This window comes from Thamnophis elegans, chromosome 10 (assembly GCF_009769535.1).
Source record: "Thamnophis elegans isolate rThaEle1 chromosome 10, rThaEle1.pri, whole genome shotgun sequence".
In the NCBI taxonomy this organism is placed as follows: domain Eukaryota; kingdom Metazoa; phylum Chordata; class Lepidosauria; order Squamata; family Colubridae; genus Thamnophis; species Thamnophis elegans.
In genome coordinates, this window is record NC_045550.1 from 26,418,045 (window position 1) to 26,439,358 (window position 21,314).

The following is a 21,314-nucleotide window of genomic DNA, read 5'->3' on the forward strand; positions in this document are numbered from 1 at the left end:
TCCCAAAGTTGTCTTTAGCTTTTGTTACTTAAAATAATAACCCAAATTGTTCTTTCCTTTTTTTAAAAAAAAACTTTGCTGCTAAATTTCAGTGGCATAATTTCTGGAGACTCATGGCTAAAGAAAAAGAAAAAAGGAAGGAACTGAGGACAGTAAGCAGGCCACAGATTGCTCACATTACTACAAAGTGTAATTCTGAGAATCTCCCTTTCCCACTGCTCTGAATCTTAGTTTAAATAGTTTTCTTCCACTGCTATACATTGAGAATGCTAGGAAAGATTGTAAAGACTACCCAGTTTCTTTCACTAATTATTTTATGAAGTATTAATCTCAGCTAAGCAAGGATCTTCTACTGTACTTTATTGTCCCATCAGATTATTGTATTTTTAGTTTATTACTATTTATACCTTTTAGTAAGGTAGCAGAAGCAGTTTTGTCAGAAATCATGTGCTACACAGAGAGAGAGACACAATTTGCAGTTGGAACAAATTATATTATTTCTTTTATTAAGGATAGCTCCAACTTATAATTATAAACAGTGGGTACTGTTGAATATAGTGTATGTTTTTGTATCTTATTCTTATTTCTGTAAAAGTATAAACATGTGAAAAGAAAACCAATAAGAAGAATAATTCTCTGTATCAATATTCTATTTTCACTGACAAAATGTGTTTAGAAGTCTTTTCAAATTAAGTTCCAAAATAGTTGGGAGAAATGCCAGAGAACTAAAAGGTAAATTTTATCACTCACCTATATTTCATGATTTTTTAAAATGTAGTGGTACTTAAATTGGTTTTTCCAGAGCAGTATTCATCTAGTGTCAATTAATGTAAACAGCTATACTTCCCGTAAGGAAAATAAATTCCCATGAAGACTAATTTATTAGCAAATTCAAAGTTCATGAAATAGTTCACAATTTTGATAAATGCTTTGCAAAACTTGCACCAACTTTATAAAAACTAATTCCAGATGAAATAATACCCTATGGAATATGGATTTTTATTTTCTCATGGATATTTAGACGTTAGCTTGGGAATTCTGAACTATCAAAAATTCAAATCAAATCTTGTATGTTTTATGGATTCAGATGTCAAATAAAAATATATGTTAAAACAGTGTAACCCACTGCTGCCAGAAATGTGGGGCAATATAGTACTTCCTCACACTTCATGTACAAAATTAAATTACAATAATAGTTGAGGGGTTTCTCCAAAACTGACATATGAAACTATCTCTGCATATGTATAATACCAGCTTTTGGCCTTGGATCCACTTCAGAAAAAATACTGCTAATAAGAGCCAACGTGATCAAACAGTTACAAACTCAGCAAGCATAAAAAACCATTTGAAAAACTTAAGGAGGGTTGCTTCTGTCATTGCTACCAATTATATGTTGCTATATACCACTGATGTTTAAGTTGAAGTAGTAATGGTAGCAATAGTTGTGATAAGAATCTTTGGCTTGTTCCCATTTTCACCTGGGTGTAGTATCAAAATGCACTGCCAACATATTTTTTTATTTTTTTCAATGATGTTGCATTCATCTTATCTTCACTCTGTGTGTAAAATAGGCATCCTTAGATACCCCCCCCCCCCCCGCTGACAGATTGCAAGAGGTTTCCACCAAGGTCCTCTGTTCCGGCGGGAACAGAGGTTGAATTTCATTGGCTAAGAGGTCTGACAGATCCCTTTAAAAGGGGATGCTGTCTGACCATTCCTCAGCCGGATGTTTACTTGACTTGCAATAAAGAGCTGTTGTTTACTGAAGCCTTTTGTGCCTCCTTTACCCGATCTAACAGGCATAAGTTCTTTTCCTTACACCAAGAGATTTCAATGGTAGTCCAATGTGTAAAATCTGTTATTGTATATTTCAACCATTAACCTGCAGGTAGAGTCAGGCAATCAATGGGAGATGGAGTCAGGGGTGTTCTTATTTGTCATTTTGAATGGATGTGGTTATATGCCCTCCCTTCTAATCCCTAGCTGCGTTCTGTAGTTAATCTCTGCATACAGCTGTATATAGAAACATTGTGCTGCTGGTGGATCAGAATTAGCAAAATTGTGGTTCTGATTGATCAAACTACAAAACAGTCCTAGATTACTAACCTAGCAGTAACTGCTTTAACTCTACAGTATGATCCTTACCATTTAATGCAAGTGTGGATAGCAAAATAGTGGAATTGTGTACCAGGGAAATAGAATAGGAGGCTCAACTAGTGTTTGACCTCCACTCCTATTGCAATCTAAACAGAGCACAGAGAAATTTGGAAATCTGCATGTATCTTTCTATATAAGGGCAAAAATGAAGGGAAGAGAAATTCAGAGTGAGCTGCTTGTAACTTAACTCCCTTACTAAATCTGGTCTATTCTGGTCTTCACTTTATTGAATTTGGGTAATGACAAAATGGATTGTTGGAAGAGGAACATAGAAAAACAAGCCTAGAAATTATAGACAAAATCCTACTATAGTGGTCTGATGTGCAGATGGTTTTCCTTCTGACTCATGGCAAGCTGAAGGGGAGCATGCAAAGCCAGAAGCATGCATTGCAGACAAATAATCAGATCAGTCCCACTTGGCAGTAACCTGCCAGTTGGGTTCCTGCCAGTTCTAACCTCTTCTATAGAAGAGTTTCCACAAATCTACAGTGTCGTTTAGAACCGATTCCAGCTCCCACCCCATGCCCGTGCACACATCATCAAGTTGAAGAGCGGGGGGAAGAATTCTGGGAGTTGAAGTCCACAAGTCTTAAAGCTGTCAAGTTTGAACACCCCTGGGATGTAAAGGGTTGCTAAGCAAGAGCATTGTTAAGTGAGTTTCACCACATTTACAAGTTGGCCATGCCCACCCAGTCACATGACTGGCAAGCCACTCCCACAAAGCAGGCCACACCTACATAAGAGGTTCTAAAAAAAGTGAAACCCACCACTGCTATAGCGTCAGAAGAGGGAACAATTTTGGCTGCTCCAAAGATAGATGAATAGTGTTAACTCTGCAGGCCCAATGATCTGTAGAAAAGTTCAGATTTGAATAAACTGATATTGGGCTGGCTTGAGCAAGCACATACAATTAGCCTCTATAATTTAGTATAAAGTTGTGCTGCAAATGTTTAACAGTTTCTGTTTTGTATATTATGCCCTCTCCCCCAAGAAGAAATGCATTGCTAACTTTTCCAATATTCATGTAAACAACTGATTAAAAACATCCTATTATATTTTTTCCCCATGATTACTCTTCAGTGCCCAGAAGAGGGCAATGTAGGCTCTCATGAGCTACAGTACTATACTGTTCTTGAGAAATTAAAACACAGGACTGATTAGAATATCATAAAACAGAATAGCCTAATGCCTGTCCTCCTCTGGAAAGAGTTTTCAGTCCACAATGCAGTTAAATATATATTTAATATGCAGAAAGCTTTAGATGCATTTCATGATTGTGAGGGTCATCAGAGGGTTGGGTGCTCCTTAAAAAGTTCATTTGCCACTATTGTTGACATTACATGCCAGACATGCTCCTTCAGCTTTTAACTAATCAAGGACTATTTTCATCATAGTGTCTGCCATGGGGCAGCCCGTGGGACAATTTTCTTTTGCTGCGGTTTATTGTGGGACCTTTTCTTATATGCCTTTGGTACAGGAGGATTGTCCAAAGGTTTCTGTCTGAGTTGGAAATCCACCTGAAAGAGACAAAAGTCACTGAAATGCCATCCAATAAAATGTTACATGACACATTGTACCCCTCCCCCCCTCTGCCAGATGGAAGCTTGTCATATTCTCTTTTTTCCATTTGGAAACAGAATAAAATTGTGGATGAATTAAAAAAATACACAAAACAATGCAGTAAAAGAACAAGGGAGTATATATTTGCCAAATTTCCATCAGTGAATCAGGACTACATTCTAGGAAAGTCATCTATCTATGTATAGATCTCTGTTATTATAAGGTTTTTTTAAAAAGAAGAGGTTAATGGTCTCTAGATGGACAATTTATTGTTTTATTTAGAAAACTGTATTAGAACTAAGATTTTGATTTTGATTAACTAATAATTTTTTTATAGTCTTTCCTCAGATAAGCCAATAAAAGGACATAAGATACATTTCAATCTTTGGAGCAAGCAACGATAATAAGTTAGCTCCAGATTTGGGCATATTTCTAGCAATGAGAAACAGCAAGAGATTTACAAGGAATGATATGATTAGTGCCAGACAGCTAAGTGTCATATTAATTTCCAACAATTTTTGAGATGAGTGATATGAAGGAGAATATGTGGGAAATTAACATTTAACTACGGTGAATCATCTCACATTACTGCCTGGTTAGAGAATTTATGGTCCTTCAGATGTTGCTGAACTAAAGCAATCCTTACGTTTGGCTATGCTGGCTGGAGCTGCTTAAGACTCATACAGTTCAACAATAACTGATTGTCCTCGGGTGACTGGTGGACTGACTATTTTTTAAAAGGGAGTCCAACTAGGGCTGGAGTGTATGCTGCCCAGAGTCACTTGTTCATGAGATGGACAGCACTATAAATTAAATGAATAAATAAATAATGGGGCATCAAAGTCCTGGCTACTGTATAAGAATAACTTTTGCTGTTAATGGATAATAACCTGAAACATATTAGTTGCAATGTTTTCCCAGGCAAAGCTTTTTCTGGATAGCAAAAACATAAATTGATGCTTCTTATATAAGCCAGCCTCTTATAAACTAACTTTATTCCAAGATAAACTGTATAACTAGTGGATAATTTATACTTAAAGGAAATGTAGCGAGTATTTTCATGTTTTTTCCCCTTCCAGTATGGAAAGGGTATACCATTCTTTTGGGCTGAAAAGCAATTTCCATAGTATTTTCACTAATCAAGAGATCAAGTTGCTTCAGTTGAGGAAATACCTACACATGCAGATATTTTCTTCTTTTTCCTTCCCTACTCTACTCATGCTTCATATTGAAAGTGGGAGAATTGTATTTCCTCTTTCCTTCCATACTCACCAGTGAGGGCTGAGCTGGGCCAACAGTCACCATCACAGTCTGAGGTTGGTAACCATCTGCTGATGCAATAACTCTATAATTACCAGGCAGTAGCAGCCTGAAGTAGTCTCCATGTTCACCTACATGAGAAAAGAAGATACTAAAAGATTCAGATGTTAAAGACTTCATTTGAAGATGAGGAAACTTAGAAGGATAAACTTCTAGCTAATGCCATCATTTTGTTAGTAGAATTGGAATTAATGAATTACTGATATATCCCCTGACAATCACTCATGAAATACATTTTTTCTGCAACCATCAGTGACTAAATGCCATTGAATAGTAAGTTGTCAAAAGAGCAACTAAACCGACCTCTTGATTAAGGAGATACTTCCAAGGAATCCATAGCTCTGTTCAAATATTAATTATGAATGCAGAAGAAAACAAATATGGAGGTGACTGATGTTTAATGTTCTATAAACATCTTCCTTATTCCTTCATCATATGAAGGTCTAAATGTTTTCAATTCAACATACATGGAATTCTTGTATGACATTTGCACCTTCATAAGTTCAAGCTGAATACAGCATATATGAATGGGTAAAAAGAATGGATAAGTAAACAATCCCAGATGTAAAGTAAGTTTTTCCTTGTCTTTCTAGATGGTGAAATGCAATCTAAGGGAGTCAGAATCCTTCAGCCATACTTTTTTAGGGTTAACATTTGATTTAATTTAATAAAGTTAATAAAAAAATACCACAAACTCCAGAAATCCTGTCCACAGACCAGCTTACTACATGTATATTTCACATAAACATACACTGTAGATACCTTACATAGTCTAAAGCTAATAGTGCAATGCTACAATATTAAGTGTTCCCTATATTGTTATAGGATTACAACTTTCAAAATCTCCAGAAAGGAAATTCTGACTGTACATACAGTAAATCCTCCTAATAAATTTGGCAGGAACCAGTTTTGGGAGTGCTTTCATAGGGTTATTGCTTAATTTCTGACTGTGTTACTAAATTCTAGCAACTTTTAAAATTCAAATTACAATGCGGTAAATACCTTTGAAATCAATTTAAGGACTCTTAAGAAAAAGCTTTTTGTGCTGCCCCAGCAGTATATAGCTAGTGTAGGAATTAAGAACTATCTCCTTTAAGAAACTACCGCATGGGAAATGTAGGCAGATACTGCCTTATGGGAAATGTAGTTCCATGACATATGATCACATCTCTGTTTATGATTGGCCACTGGGGCATCTTGCCCACATGCAAAGTTTATAGCCAGGCAGTTTAAATGCTTTTGTGAACCGGAATAGTAACATTCTACATCTTCGCTCAGCAGGGATAAAATCATCATCTTTTTACACTATGTGATGGGACAGATCATGGAAAGTCAGAAGTATCTTAATACTGAACTCCAAGTTTTGCTATTAAGAATGCCTGAAAGAGATTCCTAAACGTGAAGTTAATTGCATGCCTCGAGCAAGCCTACAACGCTTGAGGCAGAACACTTTTAACTTATGTTAGGCTGAATACCAACCTGTGGTGACATCATGGCCAATTCCTTCCACAGAAATTACAGCTCCTGAAAGTTTGTTGTTGTTCTCATCTGACACCAGCCCTTTGATGCCCTGGTGAATCTGCACAACAGAAATGCTGAACAGCCTTAGGACTAAGGAAGTACTTAGGAAGAATACAGTAACAAGTCATTTTGTCTGAAGCTTCATCAGTGATAGGGCTTCTTTACTGGTCTGAGAAAAGATCTTTTCCCAGTTCACAATGATTTATGATAAAACATAAATGTGGTATGTTCAGAAAGTCCCAGGTTCATCCATCAGCAGCTTCAGAATAGATAGAAAGGCCTTCCCGAAGAAAAGACTGTATCTGAAACTCTGGACAGAGTTCTAGGTTGTCATGTATTCTACATTCATTTATTAGACAAACAAGAAAAAAAACTGAGTCTGCGCATATCTAATCAGAATTGTATTATCTCTAGGAAGAGTTAGGAAAAAATGTGGGAGACGGTGGAAGTAGTACAGGAATGGTGGGAAGGCACTGGGAGATTTGGAACAATATAGGGGCTGACAGAAAAGCACTGGGCAAATTGGTGGAGGTGTGCAGCAGTGGCAAGAAAAAACTGAGATGATAGAAGTATGAGGATTGGTAAGAAACATACTTTTGTGCAAACATGTGCAAAGTAGCAGATAGGCTTTTTTATGAATATTCAAGAGCACCTTCAAGTTCAATGGGCACTCAGGTTTAATAGATGCCCCATCCCCCTATTCAAAAAACAGTGGTATACATGGCATATTAGCCAATGGGAGCTCCACCCATTGTCATTAATGTGCTGCACTGTTAACAGCCAAACAGCTGGTAGATACATCAGCAACACCGACCTGACTTCACACGCACCACCAATACTCTGGATAGCCTCCTTGTCATCACCAGGTTGGCAGACAATGCAACTCTCATTGCCTATTTCTAGGGCAGACTAGCCCCTTTGCCTTGCCCTTGGTATTGCACTGCCAAATAGTCAAATCAAGGCCTCATTATTTAATGTAACATCTTACAAGCATGAAAAAAGAGGGGATCAATTTTTAAAAAAGATTTGCCAAAAAGCAGAATGATATTGTGTCATAATTTTGTTACCTCCTCTATGTAGGCAATAAGGGCCTCCCGATTTGCCAGCCATTCAAATTCCAGTTCCTCCTGTGGCGGGAATTTCTTGCAGCTTAGTTCAAGGGTAATTTCAAAGCAGTTGGTGTGCAGGTAGTTGAAATCCTGCATCCCTGAAGGACAGATATGTATACTGATAAAAAGACTTAAGCATCCCTTTGAGCTAAATGTCACCAACTAAAAGGATGGAAAAAAGGTGTCTCTTGATGATATCTGAGTATGAGGACTAAAGATCAAAACAACAATGCTCCAAAGTAGGGAACTTTTCTAACCATTCTAAAGGTTATCACTCTTACACAATGGGACATTTCAAAATCTTCTCTCCAAAACATACTTACTCTCTTTCTCTTGTCCCATTTTGCCTTACCTTTGCTGAGTGAGTACCAGGATGCCCCATTAGTGATGCCATCAATAAAGAAATCTCCACAGTTTGTACCCCGATGCATCCATCCGTGGGAAAAAGAATAAACCTTGGCCAACTGGAAAGAAAATGTTAAGATGGTCATATATTTTCACCTGTCCAGTCACATTGCAAGCTGGAAATAGACTCTAGATCTAAAAAGGTAAAAAAGAAGACCATAATATCCCCTTTGCAATATTAGTGTCCTCACTTCCCATTAAGAAAAGCTATCCTATCATATTATATAGCAGATTCAATGCTGTTCTGAGCAAAACAAGAAAAAAACATAAACATTCACAGCATACAGTGAAAGAGCCAAAGAAAATAATTATTTCTTCCTCTCCCCCTCTCCTCCTCCTTCTCCTCCTCCTCTGCATAAGAACATTAAAAAAGCCCAGTGTGATTAGACCACAGGCTCATTAAACCCATTTTATTTCATAGCAATGAACCACTTATCATTGAGAAAGCTATGGTAGACTTATATATATATTTCTGGAACAAAGAGAAAGTCTACCATAGCTTTCTCAATGATAAGTGGTTCATTGCTATGAAATAAAATGGGTTGAATGAGCCTGTGGTCTAATCACACTGGGCTTTTTTAATGTTCTTATGCAGAGGAAGAGGAGAAGGAGGAGGAGAGGGGGAGAGGAAGAAATAATTATTTTCTTTATATATATATTGTTAGAGATAATGAACAAACTTAAAGAAACCTTAATGTAATTTTTCAACTTGGACTGGAGGGCTATTCCAACAACTCACAATTTAGGTTGTACTTTTCTACTTCTACAATTCTCAATTATTATTTTATTATTTATTATTTAAAATCAACGTTATATTGAATTTTACAAATGCATAACTTTGTATAGGGAATTATATCACCAGATTATTTTTACTTTCCTAATAATAGCCCAGCACCTCCATCTTGAAATCAGCCTTTTTGGCAGTTTCTGGATTATTCATTGCCATTCAGGGCCAATCAAATAATGTATTTAAAACAGTTTTATTCCACTATCATCTACAGAAGTAGTGTAGTACATAGCAAATACAAATAAAAAACCCAGCACTGGAATAATAATACTTAAAACATCAAAAATATCAATTAATAGAATCCAGAATAATATATTGAAAGCTTTCTCAAAATGAAAAGTCAGCACTACATTCAAAAAGATTGTCTATTAAAAAATGTTATTTTTTTTCCTGCCTGTGTAGGAGTTGGCTTCCTTGCATTTTTCCCCTTGACGTTTCTCCTCAGCCTTTCTCATGGTACAACTGGAAGGAATCCAATAACTGGCTAAGAGTCATTATTGCAAACAAGCATAAATATTCATTGCAATTTTTAAATTATCAGTATTGTCCTGTACTACACAAGATATATTGCAATACTAGTCATTTGGCCTGAGGATCAAGTTCAGAGCTCCCAGAGCAAATTGAACAAAGACTTGTAATATTAAATATATACAAGGATTCTAGTAGTATTATTTACAACAGAACTAGTTACTTCATATGCATTCCAGGGGGAAACAATCAGGGAATCAGAATTAAAACACAGAACTGATCACTAGCCACTCTGGGATGTGACATAAAATGTCTACAGTATCACAGTATTCACAGCAGCTGCATTCTGTTTACATTTTAAACTTCCCCCCTCCATCTTATTACAGTTCCTTCCTTCATGTTTAGAACACATCCTTTTTTCAGTTCTGACTTTACTATCCAACTGGACACTTCACTTTCAATATTAGGAATTCATCCTCATATCTGCATGTCACAGTATAAAGATAACCCATTAACTGTTAATTAAGGATATTAATATATGATGTTCTCAATCTGTCTCCAGACTATCACTTAGATGACCTCTGTGCATCTCTCCATCATTCAGTTCATAGAAGTGGCGTTTTTCTGTTTCTTCCAGCATAGGCTTTGCTAAGTAGTCTGCCATGAAATGTTCTGAGGTCAGTCTAGGGAAGGAAGCTGGCCTCCTGCTGTTGATTATCTTAGCCTATTTCAGGCATGCCTTGATATTTGTTTTGCTCTCACACTGTGCCCCCGCCCCCAAATTATCATCTCTCCTGTTAGATACTAGCTTCAGTTATAATGGTTTCCACCAAGGTCCTCTGTTCCGGCGGGAATAGAGGTTTAATCTCATTGGTCGAAGGGTCTGACAGCTCCCTATAAAAGGGCTGCTGTCAGATTCAACCTTCGCTGGATTGTTCATACTTGTCGTGTTATAATAAAGAGCTGTTGTTACCATTAGCCTATGTGTGCCTGTCCATTACCCGATCTAACATCTCCCCTTTCTCTTTCAACTCTTGAGTGGCAGGGGAAGTGGGAAGTGGATGAGGAAAGCAGGATTTTGAGGATTTTAGTTCTCCAGGCACTTAAATGACCCCTTTCCCCTAAGAAAGGTTAAAAAGAGGGATCTATGCCAGGATCAGAGAACAGAGAGAAAATGAGTCATTTTACTCTTTTCTCCTTCATCACCCTTCTCATACACCACGGGAAGGAGAGAAATGGTCTTTTGGTACCAGTTTCTTCTAGACCCATTATTGGATTCACTCCTACTATGGAAATTCTGCTTTACAGAATGATGCCAGCTGAAGGGGCACTTCCCCTCATCTCAGCTGTCCATTTCTCCATGTATTGGTGTGGCAATGCCAAAACTGCAAAGATATTATTTTATATATATCCAGCAATATTTCATAAGACTGCTGGATATGCATAAATGTAACTGGATAAATATTTAAAATTCCTCACAGTGGTTTTGGCATCATAGCACTAAAGCCCCGAGGGAGGAGTTTGTTTTAAACAGTATACAGCATGCACCCTGGAAGAGCAGTTCTATTGCATTTATTCACACCAAAAAGGATAAAGAGATCCAGAGGTGCTTTTTCAAGAGGCAACTGGATTTTCTTGTTTTTCTTTTTCTCTCTTTTTTCTTTGAAGAGGTTTTGCTTCTCATCCAAGAAGCTTCTTCAGCTCTGACGGGATGGTGGGGAATGGAAGAAAAAGAATGCAGATGATCAGCATGACCTGTCAGAGCTGAAGAAGCTTCTTGGATGAGAAGCAAAACCTCTTCAAAGAAAAAAAAAGAGAGAGAAAAGAAACTCGGTTGCCTCTTGAAAAAGTACTTTTGGGACAACTATGGCCTGGATGATTGAGAATCTCTACAGATATAAGGAGACCCGCTTTTCCTCCTCTACCTTCTCTTGGTAAGTGATCAGGAGGATGGGCGGAAAGAAAGAAGGGCTGGGTCTCTTCTCTCCAGTGGTGGGATTCAAATAATTTAACAACTGGTTCTCTGCCCTAATGGCCAGCTGGGTAGGTGGGGCTCAGTGGTCACGTGACTAGGTGGGTATGGCCAACTCAACATCACTCCCGTCAATGGGTGCTTCGCCTTAGCTCTTACAATGTAATCATGATTAACCGGAGAGACAGTTTCTGTAACCAGGTCAACAAAGATGAGGCTAGAAACAACACCAGAATGTTTCCTTCCTGTCTTCCTTACAGGATTAGCCCTTTAAAGTGAAGAAAAACAAAAGGAGATTTCTTCCAACAACCGGTTCTCCGAACTACCTGGAAAGTTACCAACTGGTTCTCCCAAATAGGTGCAAACCGGCTGAATCCCACACTGCTTCTCTCCTAATATTCTCTTGCCATGAATGGCAGGAGGACAAGGGTGGGGAAGTGAAGGTGGAAGAAATAGGGGAGGATGACTCACTTGATGCAAGCTCTTTGACCCTATCCTTGGGCTTTGAGAACTGATGCAAAAGAGCACCAAAGATAACCAGGAACAGAAGAGACATTCCCATCTGAATTCTCTCCCAGGATCTCAATTTGGATCGAATCTCTATTCAGATTAATTCCCAAGACTGGGTATTTGTCCAAAGTGCAGTCACACTTAAGCTGGTATATTCTACTGTCGGTTTCCGCACTGGTCATGTTGATGTGCAGAACCAACCTGAGGTCAGGTTAGATGTGAAGGTAGCCAGCATCTAATTACCTCCTAAAAGAGAGCCTTTGTTCTACACAGACATTGATTTGAATCCATTTCATCTTGTTTTTATTATCCCTGACATTTCTCACCTTTCTGAAGAGGATATCATCAGGCGTGGGGGTGCTATTTGCTTGCCAGTTGCCACGGATTCTCTGTTCATGGGATTTGTCATAGGGATAATTGGCAACTACAGCTCCACCATGAAGATTGGCTGAGAGAATAAAATTGTAACTCTTCATCCATTGAATCACAGCCAATGTCTCTGATTCTACCTGTCAGAAATACACAAAATACCAAGCCAGATGCTCAACCTGATTCTTAATACTTCTAATTTGTTCAGACTTGCAGCACTGCCCCCATGAGAACATACCCAGGATGCAGATATAAAAATGTCTGAATGACTGCTCTCTAATCTCAGAATTCTCTGGCCTTGGACATTATTAACAAAGTAAGCAAGTGCCCATTTACAAAACCCTTTAAATCCTTCCTTTTGTCCTTGGACCAATTGCTAATTGATTTCTGGACAGAGTTTAATAGATTGGTAATTATTTTGAAAGCCCTAAATGGCAATGTCTGAGGCATTGTCTCTTCAACTACCATCCTTGCTTGCCTCTTATTGAGATCAAATTTGCCTGCTTTCATGTACCACAAAAATGTTCTTGGTTGCAATGAGATATAGACTCCATCCATTAAAACAAAATTTTGGCAGAATTTTAGTCTGCCAAATTGACTTAGCTTTATTGGAGAAGAGTGGTTTATCTGACTCTGTCTTGTTTATGTTTTCCATTTTGCTGTTGCAATGCTAATTTTATTCATTTATTTAGATAATTTATATGGCCACCCATTCACTTTAAGTGACTAAGCACCTGACAAAAATTTTGTAAAATGCATTAGGTATCTATTAAATACTCAACACACAAGTATCTAAATAATAAGTAATGAGCAAAGATCTTAAGTGCACACTAATTAATCTGACTTTCTTGTTTGTCATCTTCCTTCCTTCCTTCCTTCCTTCCCTCTCTCCTTCCCTCCCTACCTCCTTTCCATACACTCCCATACACACAAACAGACACATACTCATTCACAGAGCAAAAAAACAACAACGCACTATTGAAGACTATTTAGTGGTTAAAATTATCTGTTGCAGGAATCCCACAACCATTAAGGTTCACAAACTTTATGTTTTAACATGTCCAGCCCATTGTGGCTTATTCAGCAAATCATCCTTAAGCAACTCATGGCTTAGGACAATATGTGAATCTAGTCATGATTCTGCATTTTAGAAACTGGAAGCCTGGGAACTGGGGAACTGGAAATTCTAGTCCTGCCTTAGGCACAAAACTTACCTGGATGAGCTTGGACCAGTCATACTCTTTCAGCCCTGGAAGGAGGCAATAGCAAACTGTTTTTGAAATTTGGCCAAGAAAACTGTAGGGACTAGCCCAGGCAGTCACCAGGAGACAATGCTGACCTGAAGGCAGCATGTGAATGCACGTGCATACATGCACGCATGCCCATGGGCAGGCATGTACATACACACATAGGCTCAAGAAAGTGTGCAGACTTTATACTCATCCTGATCTTATTTAATGCATATAAGGCTTCACATGGCTAACATCAGAAATGATGGCCTTGCTAGGTTCCCAAGAGATGTTTAAGAACTTGGGAACCAATTCTCAATATGTTAATTTTCCATATCTAGATACACAGACAGAGACCCAGACAAAATCTTCTTCCTGTGTTCCAAAGGACTATGATCCGGGGAGTATTAAAGCAGTTGGGTTATCTTCATATGCAATTTGGCTCTTAGAGAAAAGTGAAGAGAATGGCAAAAAAGTAGAGAGAACTTAATTCGTGCAGTATTATAAGAGTACAATAACATGCATTACACCGCCATCACAAGTTTCTACAACCACCTGACTAGGATGGATGAGTGGATGAACTATAAGTGGATACAGTACACACATTACTTGAAAGGGATTAATTGGATTGGCATTACCTGGCTTTCCCAATTATCTGGCAAAGGGATGTGATGATTGGGTCCACCCTGTTTCTCATTGGAATACATGATGGTGTTGAGGTCAGGAAAATTACGGTTAAGGTCAACTCCATTGACATTGTTTCGCCCAGTGAAATCCTCAAAATAACTTTGGTTCTAAAAAAGAGAATAATAGATTTTTGTGTAATCTGTAGATATGTTTAAGTGAATACCAAATTTTAGTTTATCTCTTGAGGCATCAAAAGGGAGATACGCGTTTTCAGAAAAGTGAATAAAAGCTGTTCAGGAGCTTCTTGATTTCAGGATGCTAAGAATAGTTGCCAAATATTTATTGAGCAGGATCTTCTGATACAGATTAGCATAGTCAGAATTCAACAGACAACCCTAAATTAAAGATGATTATATTTTAAGAAACATCTCTTTTTCAATACAACTGTATTCAAAGCTACAGGGCGTAAACATGAAATGCAGAATTGAAATTCCCTTATTTTTATGGCCCAATAAATCAGTTTGAATTATAGAAATCAATTTTCCCTTGCACTGGGAAATTGGCTGTTGCCTTTACTAATCAATGTCACTTGCCCTGCTCAAAGATCTTTTGTCGAAAGAACAATGAACTACACAGAATATCCAAAACGATAAATGATCAGAACAGTTTGGAACTGGGGTAAGTGCACTATTATAAATTGGAAGAGTTTGTGGAAAGCCTGTTATCTGGAAGTCCCCCAATTGCTGTGAATTTCCTTCTTTGAAGTCATCATGAGGTTAGTCATCTTCTGAAGAGCCAGAAAGTGAAAGCAAGTTGGCCAGTGGCATTCAGTGCAATGTAATGCCTGTTTCCCAATCACTGGAAAATATGGGGGAAGATTGAAATTTACAGATCTGCAACTATGACATCATCAAATCATAGTGGATTGGGGCAGCTTTGCTACAGCTCAGCATCCATGACCAAAAATGAGTATTGTTGATATTGACTGGCACAAGCCCTACTTTTTTTACCAGTAGATACCAAAATATTTTCTGCATTCAAAGCATATGTTCTACTTTTTACTACATAGTACTGCCATATGTTGCCTTCTAAATCAGATTAAGATCCAACTGTCTCACTTATAAGTTCTTAGTAGCGACAAGCTATATGTCTCTGGAAGATCATAAACAAGCAATCGTGAAAAGTTTATACAATATTCTGTAGCAGTCACTTGAGTCTATTCTCAAGATGTATTGCCTTTTGACACAGAAATTTAATTCAGCTGTTGCAATGAATAAAGTTTGATTTAGAGCTATTGTCTGTGACTTTGGCTTCCCCAAATTTGATATCTCCAAAAGTGCTGGAACTAACTAAACATTCCGAAAATTGCACTTCCTACACATTCAGTAAGCATTAAATTGGAGGAAACATAAGTATGTTTCCTTTCTCGTCATTCCTCTCTCCCTTAACTTCCTTAAAATAAACTTTTGTTATTACCATGACAATTGAAATAAAAAAGGGATGCTTGCCTGGTACCTGGGCAGCTGCCACTTCATATCCGTCAGGATTCATCGAAGGTAAGAGGTGAATGCGTGTTTCATGGATGAGCTGTGTAATACGCGGATTACCATGGCGATACTCTTCACACAGGAAATCCGCAAGCTGGAGCAACAGTTCCCGGCCTAGTACCTCATTCCCATGCATGTTTGCCACATACTTGAATTCTGGCTCCACTGTGAAAGGGAGACATTTGTTGACATTGGAACAGAGTAGATGGATTCAACACAACTGGGTGCTAATGCATAAACATTGAGGTCAAGCAGGAGGGGGAAGCAGCATGGATTCCCAAATGGCATTCTGTGGTGAGAAACTATAGCAGTGGCCTTTTGTATTGTGGAAAGAAGCTCATTGTGAGGTTATGTGCTTCTTCAGGCCACATGTTCACTGTCAAACCAAGAGAGGTCAATTGCTGTCTCTCATACAGAACTTAAAGTACAGGGCAATGGACAGGAATCTGTGGTTGGAGAAAATGGGAAGAAGCAGTGCATTGTATGAGAATGGTATGTATCCTGGGGGCAAATCTTTTCCTGTGGTGGAGAATTGAAAGTAGGGCACAGTCACAACCACATAATCAGGGTCTCTATTTCTTTATTTCATACAGGGTATCCAAAGGCCCCTTCCATTGTTCCTCTTCAGCTTATCTCCTGGAATGTCACATTCCAGCCTTCTAAAGCTTTACAGGGGTTAAAGTAAATTGCAAAATAAAATCAGCATGGTTTAGCCTCAAATTCATTTATGTAAAACTGCTTCCCCCATAGATGGCCCCCTTTTCTCTACATGTACCCTGCAGGATGCAAAAAAACAATTATTAGGCTCTGAGAAGGCCCTTCTACAGGAAGAAGGATATTAATTATGTACAGAAGTCTCTAGAATTGTAGGCAATATATCTGCAAATATAGGTAGTCATACTTTATGCACAAAAGAATAAAACATGTTTCTGTAGATTATAAGGGGGGATCCATGTATACATAATAGAATCCCTTGACGAAACTTGCAGCTGATCCCAGCCTCTTTTTCCCTATTCATTCTTCATTAGTTCTGTGTTCCTCTTCTTGTATCCTTAAAAATCTTTGAACCAGTTGGTCTATGAGATTTCTTTACATGAATTATAATGGCTTACCTGCTAATCTTGGTGGTAAGAAACCTTACTAGTTATTAGTGTTATCTATCTTGTAGGATTCATGCATAAAACAATTTATATCATACTGGAAAATGCTGAACTTTGCACATCAGAGAAATGAACATTTACTAAATTACTAAAAACAAATACAGCTTTTTAAATTAGGTTTTGGGGTGTACAAGTAAAAAAAGACCATAAAATGTCATAAAAATAAAAAGGCAGAAGTAAAAGGATTGTCTAAAGAATTTTAATTATCTGCTCTTGTGCTTAATGTAACTGATGAATAATTTTACAATGCCTAGTTGAATAAAAAATATTTTTGCCTGACATCTACTGGATAATGGTTAGCAGTAGACTAGTCTCTTCCAGTCTGGCATCCCCCAGATATGTTGAACTTCAGCTTCTGTAATTCTTAAGTACACTACTTTGGGAAAGGTACTCATTAACCAGAATGCTTCTAATGAAAAACCCCTTTGCTTTAGTTGTTAAAGGTATATTAAGGGCTTCAACATATGATCTTTGAACTTAGAATTCTTGCTGCATAATTATGAGTCTGGCGCCTCTATTTCCCTCTCTTTGTCATTGGCATCAACATGTTACAAAGTCAGGCTCTGCCCCACTTATTCAAAGTGTAATCTATCAAAGCTACAATTTGCAACAACAAAGTTATGAGTGTTAGGGCAGAGAGAAACAGTGTAGGGAGAGATAGTGTAGGTTTTGTCATCTCCCAAGATTAATATTTATTTTGTCCAATTAGCTATAATATTTTGTAGAATTAAAGTACGGCATTAAAAAAAGAGAGTTGGAGTTGAATCTCTGGAATGGGAATTAAATTTTACCTTAATTACAAGCCGCAGATGGTTGCTAGTACACATCTCTCAGACCTTCACATGAAATGAAATAAACCCACTAGCATGTCATGAGGCTTAATGCATTTTTAAAACCATGCTATTAATTAAACAAGTCAATCTGAACACTGGTTCTGTTTTGCACAGCCCCCCCCCCTTCCCCATAACTTGACCAAACTTTCTACTAGGAAAACCTTGGCCCTGGCTTGATTCCATTAGGCATGGAGATTCCAGCACCACACTGAACCCAATTGTGCATTGATCAGGCAGAGCAGAAAGAAGCATCTCTTCAACTATACAAGAGATATACGTCTGGGCACACTTACTGGGCTCATGGATGCCAGGAGAGTCGCTGAATTCCAGCACATAGAGGTTGCGGCCCTGCACACTGCGCCCAATGCTGTACAGCCTGGTAATATAGGGGCATGAGCCCCTTACATCGAACAGCGCCTGCACCAATTCCTCATAGCGGTGATGGACGAAGTTAATTGAGGCAGCCACTCTCACCAAGAGCAGAACTTTTCCAAGGAGCCAAAGCCACTGATACATCTTTCTCCGGGTGGCAAGCAGCTTTGTGCAGGAGACGATAGCTCTCCAAGCTTGCTTTTTGACAGCAACCAGAATGCAAACTCAACCCAGTTCTCTCCAGTTTTACAGTCAAATGCCAGCCCACTCCACCTGTGGTGGAGACAGTGGTGGGAGGAGCATCTCAGTGAATGCCCCTTACAGCGAGGGAAGAATTTTTTAATGCTGAGTTCTTCCCCTTGTGCTCTCATACACACACATATGCCTCAGAACTTTTGGAGCCAGAATTATTCAAAATCTCTGCACGTTTAGAAAGTTGTGTTGATTCCTGTTCATTTATTAACTGAAGGGTAAACAGGCGCCTGAAATCTCCTGGCTCTTCACGACAGGAGAGAGACCTGATCAAAATCTCTCCGACAGGAAAAGGTATTCAGGAACTGAGACATCTTTCACTGGAGTTTTGGTTTCTGCCTAGGCTCACTAGATTTCAAGAAGCACATTTTCAGATATATGCCAGAGCTCTTACATACACAACTGTAACAAAGCAAGCATCTCTGAACATGTACAACATGCTTCTTCCTTTCTATGCTTTCCCTATATTCAGATCTTAGGTGTAGTCGGAACATATTCTCTGATTCTAGAACAGATCTGGGATATGGCAGCTGTCTTAAAAACTGCCATTGGAATTGAAAATACTTTTATATTATAAATTTCCATAAAGTGTTTGTATCCCATAAAAGAATCAGTGCTTTAAAATAAACAGGGGTGCGTTGCATAGTAAATGTTATATGGGACAAAGGACACTGCAAATGATGAGGCATGAAATTGGTTCAGCTCTTAGTCCTATGCTCAATTTTGCTCAGGACTAAAGCCCAGTTTCACTAGGAGAAAGACTAAAGCCCAGTTTCAATAGGCCTATCATATCGAGACTGAAAAATCTGGAAGTTTGTTTGATAGCAGCAAAAAAGTACAGAAATGTCTCAGCTCAGATATGATAGTCATAAATATTCATAAAAGGCCTGACAGTTATCTTGACAATCAGACTGGACACAAATGAGGGTTTTCGGTTGGCCATGTTTTAATCCAGACACAGCATGCATTCTAACCGTCTTTTGTTTGCATTCAGTTTTAGCATCTGAAAAGAATGTGCAATTTGTCTAAATAAAATAAATGATGGGGAGACCCCGATGTAAGAAGATGGGGGCCATCCTGAATTGAAGAAAAAACTAAAAATTCCTTTAAACTCCTAATCAAATATTCCTCTTCATTAATCATATTGCCAAAGTATATCCACTGATCTATTTGCTGTTGTTTTAACCATTTATGTATTTTATAACTTATTTTTCCTGTGAAACATAACTAGCTTGATTAATTTTCAGATCCCTGCTCTTTATTGCAGCATATAATTTTGTAACATTCATAGATAATCACTCATATTCTCAGCTAATAACATGCTCATAAAAGTGCTCCACATTTTCAGTCGATGTAGATCCATCTAACCTAACTACAAGCCTTTCTAATATATTTGCTTTATTAATGACATACTGGTAATAATAATTCAGGATAATTCTCATGTTCATTCATTTTGCAACATCTCAAATTCAGGAACTATCAAACTACATATACTGAAGATGTGTCCTCACATTGCTTAATAAATTGTGCTTCAAATGTTTATTCTTCTTCAGGCTTATTTTGTGCCATTTATAGAAGCTTTATCAGCCCAATCAACATAGAGGGTGTTATGCAGCCTACTATTAAGCAGACCAGTTCCACTTTAGCCTGCAATATGGCAGACAAGGTATTATGAGATTAAATAGATATAAAATATGGATTACGGGAAGAGGTAAAACTCAAACAATATATCTTCAGGAGAAGGGTAAGATGCAAATAGCAGATTAGCCCTGAGTCAAGCTGAAAGGCAGGGTTTGCAGAAGTAATAAAGTAGATGGATTGGCTACTCTGTGTCAAGGTAATAAAATCCATGATATCTCTTCTCCTCTCTGAATAATTTCACCCCAGAACATATATCCAATTTGATCTCAATAAGCCAGGCCATATGCTATAATTGTATTTGTTCTGACCTGCTTAACAGAAATGCTCAATTGATGGGATTAAACCGGGCATTCAGCAGACAGAACTACCATACCTATCCCATAGATAAACCAGGTTGATATTAACAGATAGACCATGAAAACAGAACACCAGTAGTCATTAGCTACAGCTCATACCTCGGTTCCACCACAAAACCGCAGTAGACTAAAGTGCGTGTGACTAAAGCGCGGTGACAAAACCGCACCGTCAAAACCACGCGACAACAGCGCACCAACAACAGCGCGCCGACAGAAGCGCGCTGTAACATAATCCTAAACCTAACCCTAAACCTAACCCTAAACCTAACCCTAAACCTAACCCTAAACCTAACCCTAAACCTTACCTTAAGTTAAATCACGCTTCTGTCGGCGCGCTGTTGTCGGCGCACTGTTGTCGGTGCGCTTTTGACATTGCGGTTTTAGCGCCGCGGTGTTGTCGGCGCGCTTTTGACGTTCGTGGTTATGTCGTGCCACGCATACCTCAAGTCATTCAAGCATATTATTTATAAGCAAGAATCCTTACTGAACAATAACATTATACTTTCTTAGGCACTTGGTAGACCTGTACTTGCCTACCACCAACCACTTAGCTTGAAGAAAATTCTCACAAAAAACAAGCAACAACAAAGAAATGATGCTAACATACGAACCACACCTTAAAACAAATCCATTTACACCAACCAAACACAAACCTCAACAATTTCACACAACAGTAGAGGTATCTTCATACGTTCTTCCTCTAATGTTATATACGCCATCATCTGCCAACAATTTTCTCTGAATTCTAGAACAAACATGTCTGAGTTTTTGCAAAATACTTGAGAGATATAAATTTAATATCAGGCTCAAAACAAGAACAAAGTAATGCCAGAGTATAAAATTTCCATGAGACCCCAACACATGCTTTGGAACACAGAAACTCATATTTTAGCTTTAGGTTACTTCATATGATCTCAGCACAAATGGGTTTTTAACATATCATATTGGTTAATTTATAAGGTAATTGCAATCTTTGTCACATATATCCTGGATTTGTATAAAAATCCTGTTTTCCCTTCCCCTGACTCATTTCATTTTAAATCTTACATCAATTTAGCTAGCCCATGCTTCTGATGGGGTCAACTGTAGTTTATGAAATTTTATATCTTTTAAAAAATT

The 21,314-nt window shown here is 38.1% G+C and overlaps 1 protein-coding gene across 1 annotated transcript; it reads right to left on the reverse strand.

Annotated features, from left to right (window-relative positions):
• Positions 1–3,380: 3,380 nt before the first annotated feature.
• Positions 3,381–18,331, reverse strand: CPN1 (carboxypeptidase N subunit 1). Its single transcript, XM_032225296.1, has 9 exons — positions 17,868–18,331; positions 15,550–15,746; positions 14,046–14,201; positions 12,136–12,318; positions 8,020–8,131; positions 7,626–7,765; positions 6,517–6,616; positions 4,990–5,108; positions 3,381–3,674 (listed from the first exon to the last, which is right to left on the reverse strand). The coding sequence occupies exons 1-9, from the start codon at positions 18,088–18,090 to the stop codon at positions 3,546–3,548; spliced, it is 1,359 nt and encodes a 452-aa protein (XP_032081187.1). The 5' UTR covers positions 18,091–18,331; the 3' UTR covers positions 3,381–3,545.
• Between the last annotated feature and the right edge of the window lie 2,983 nt (positions 18,332–21,314).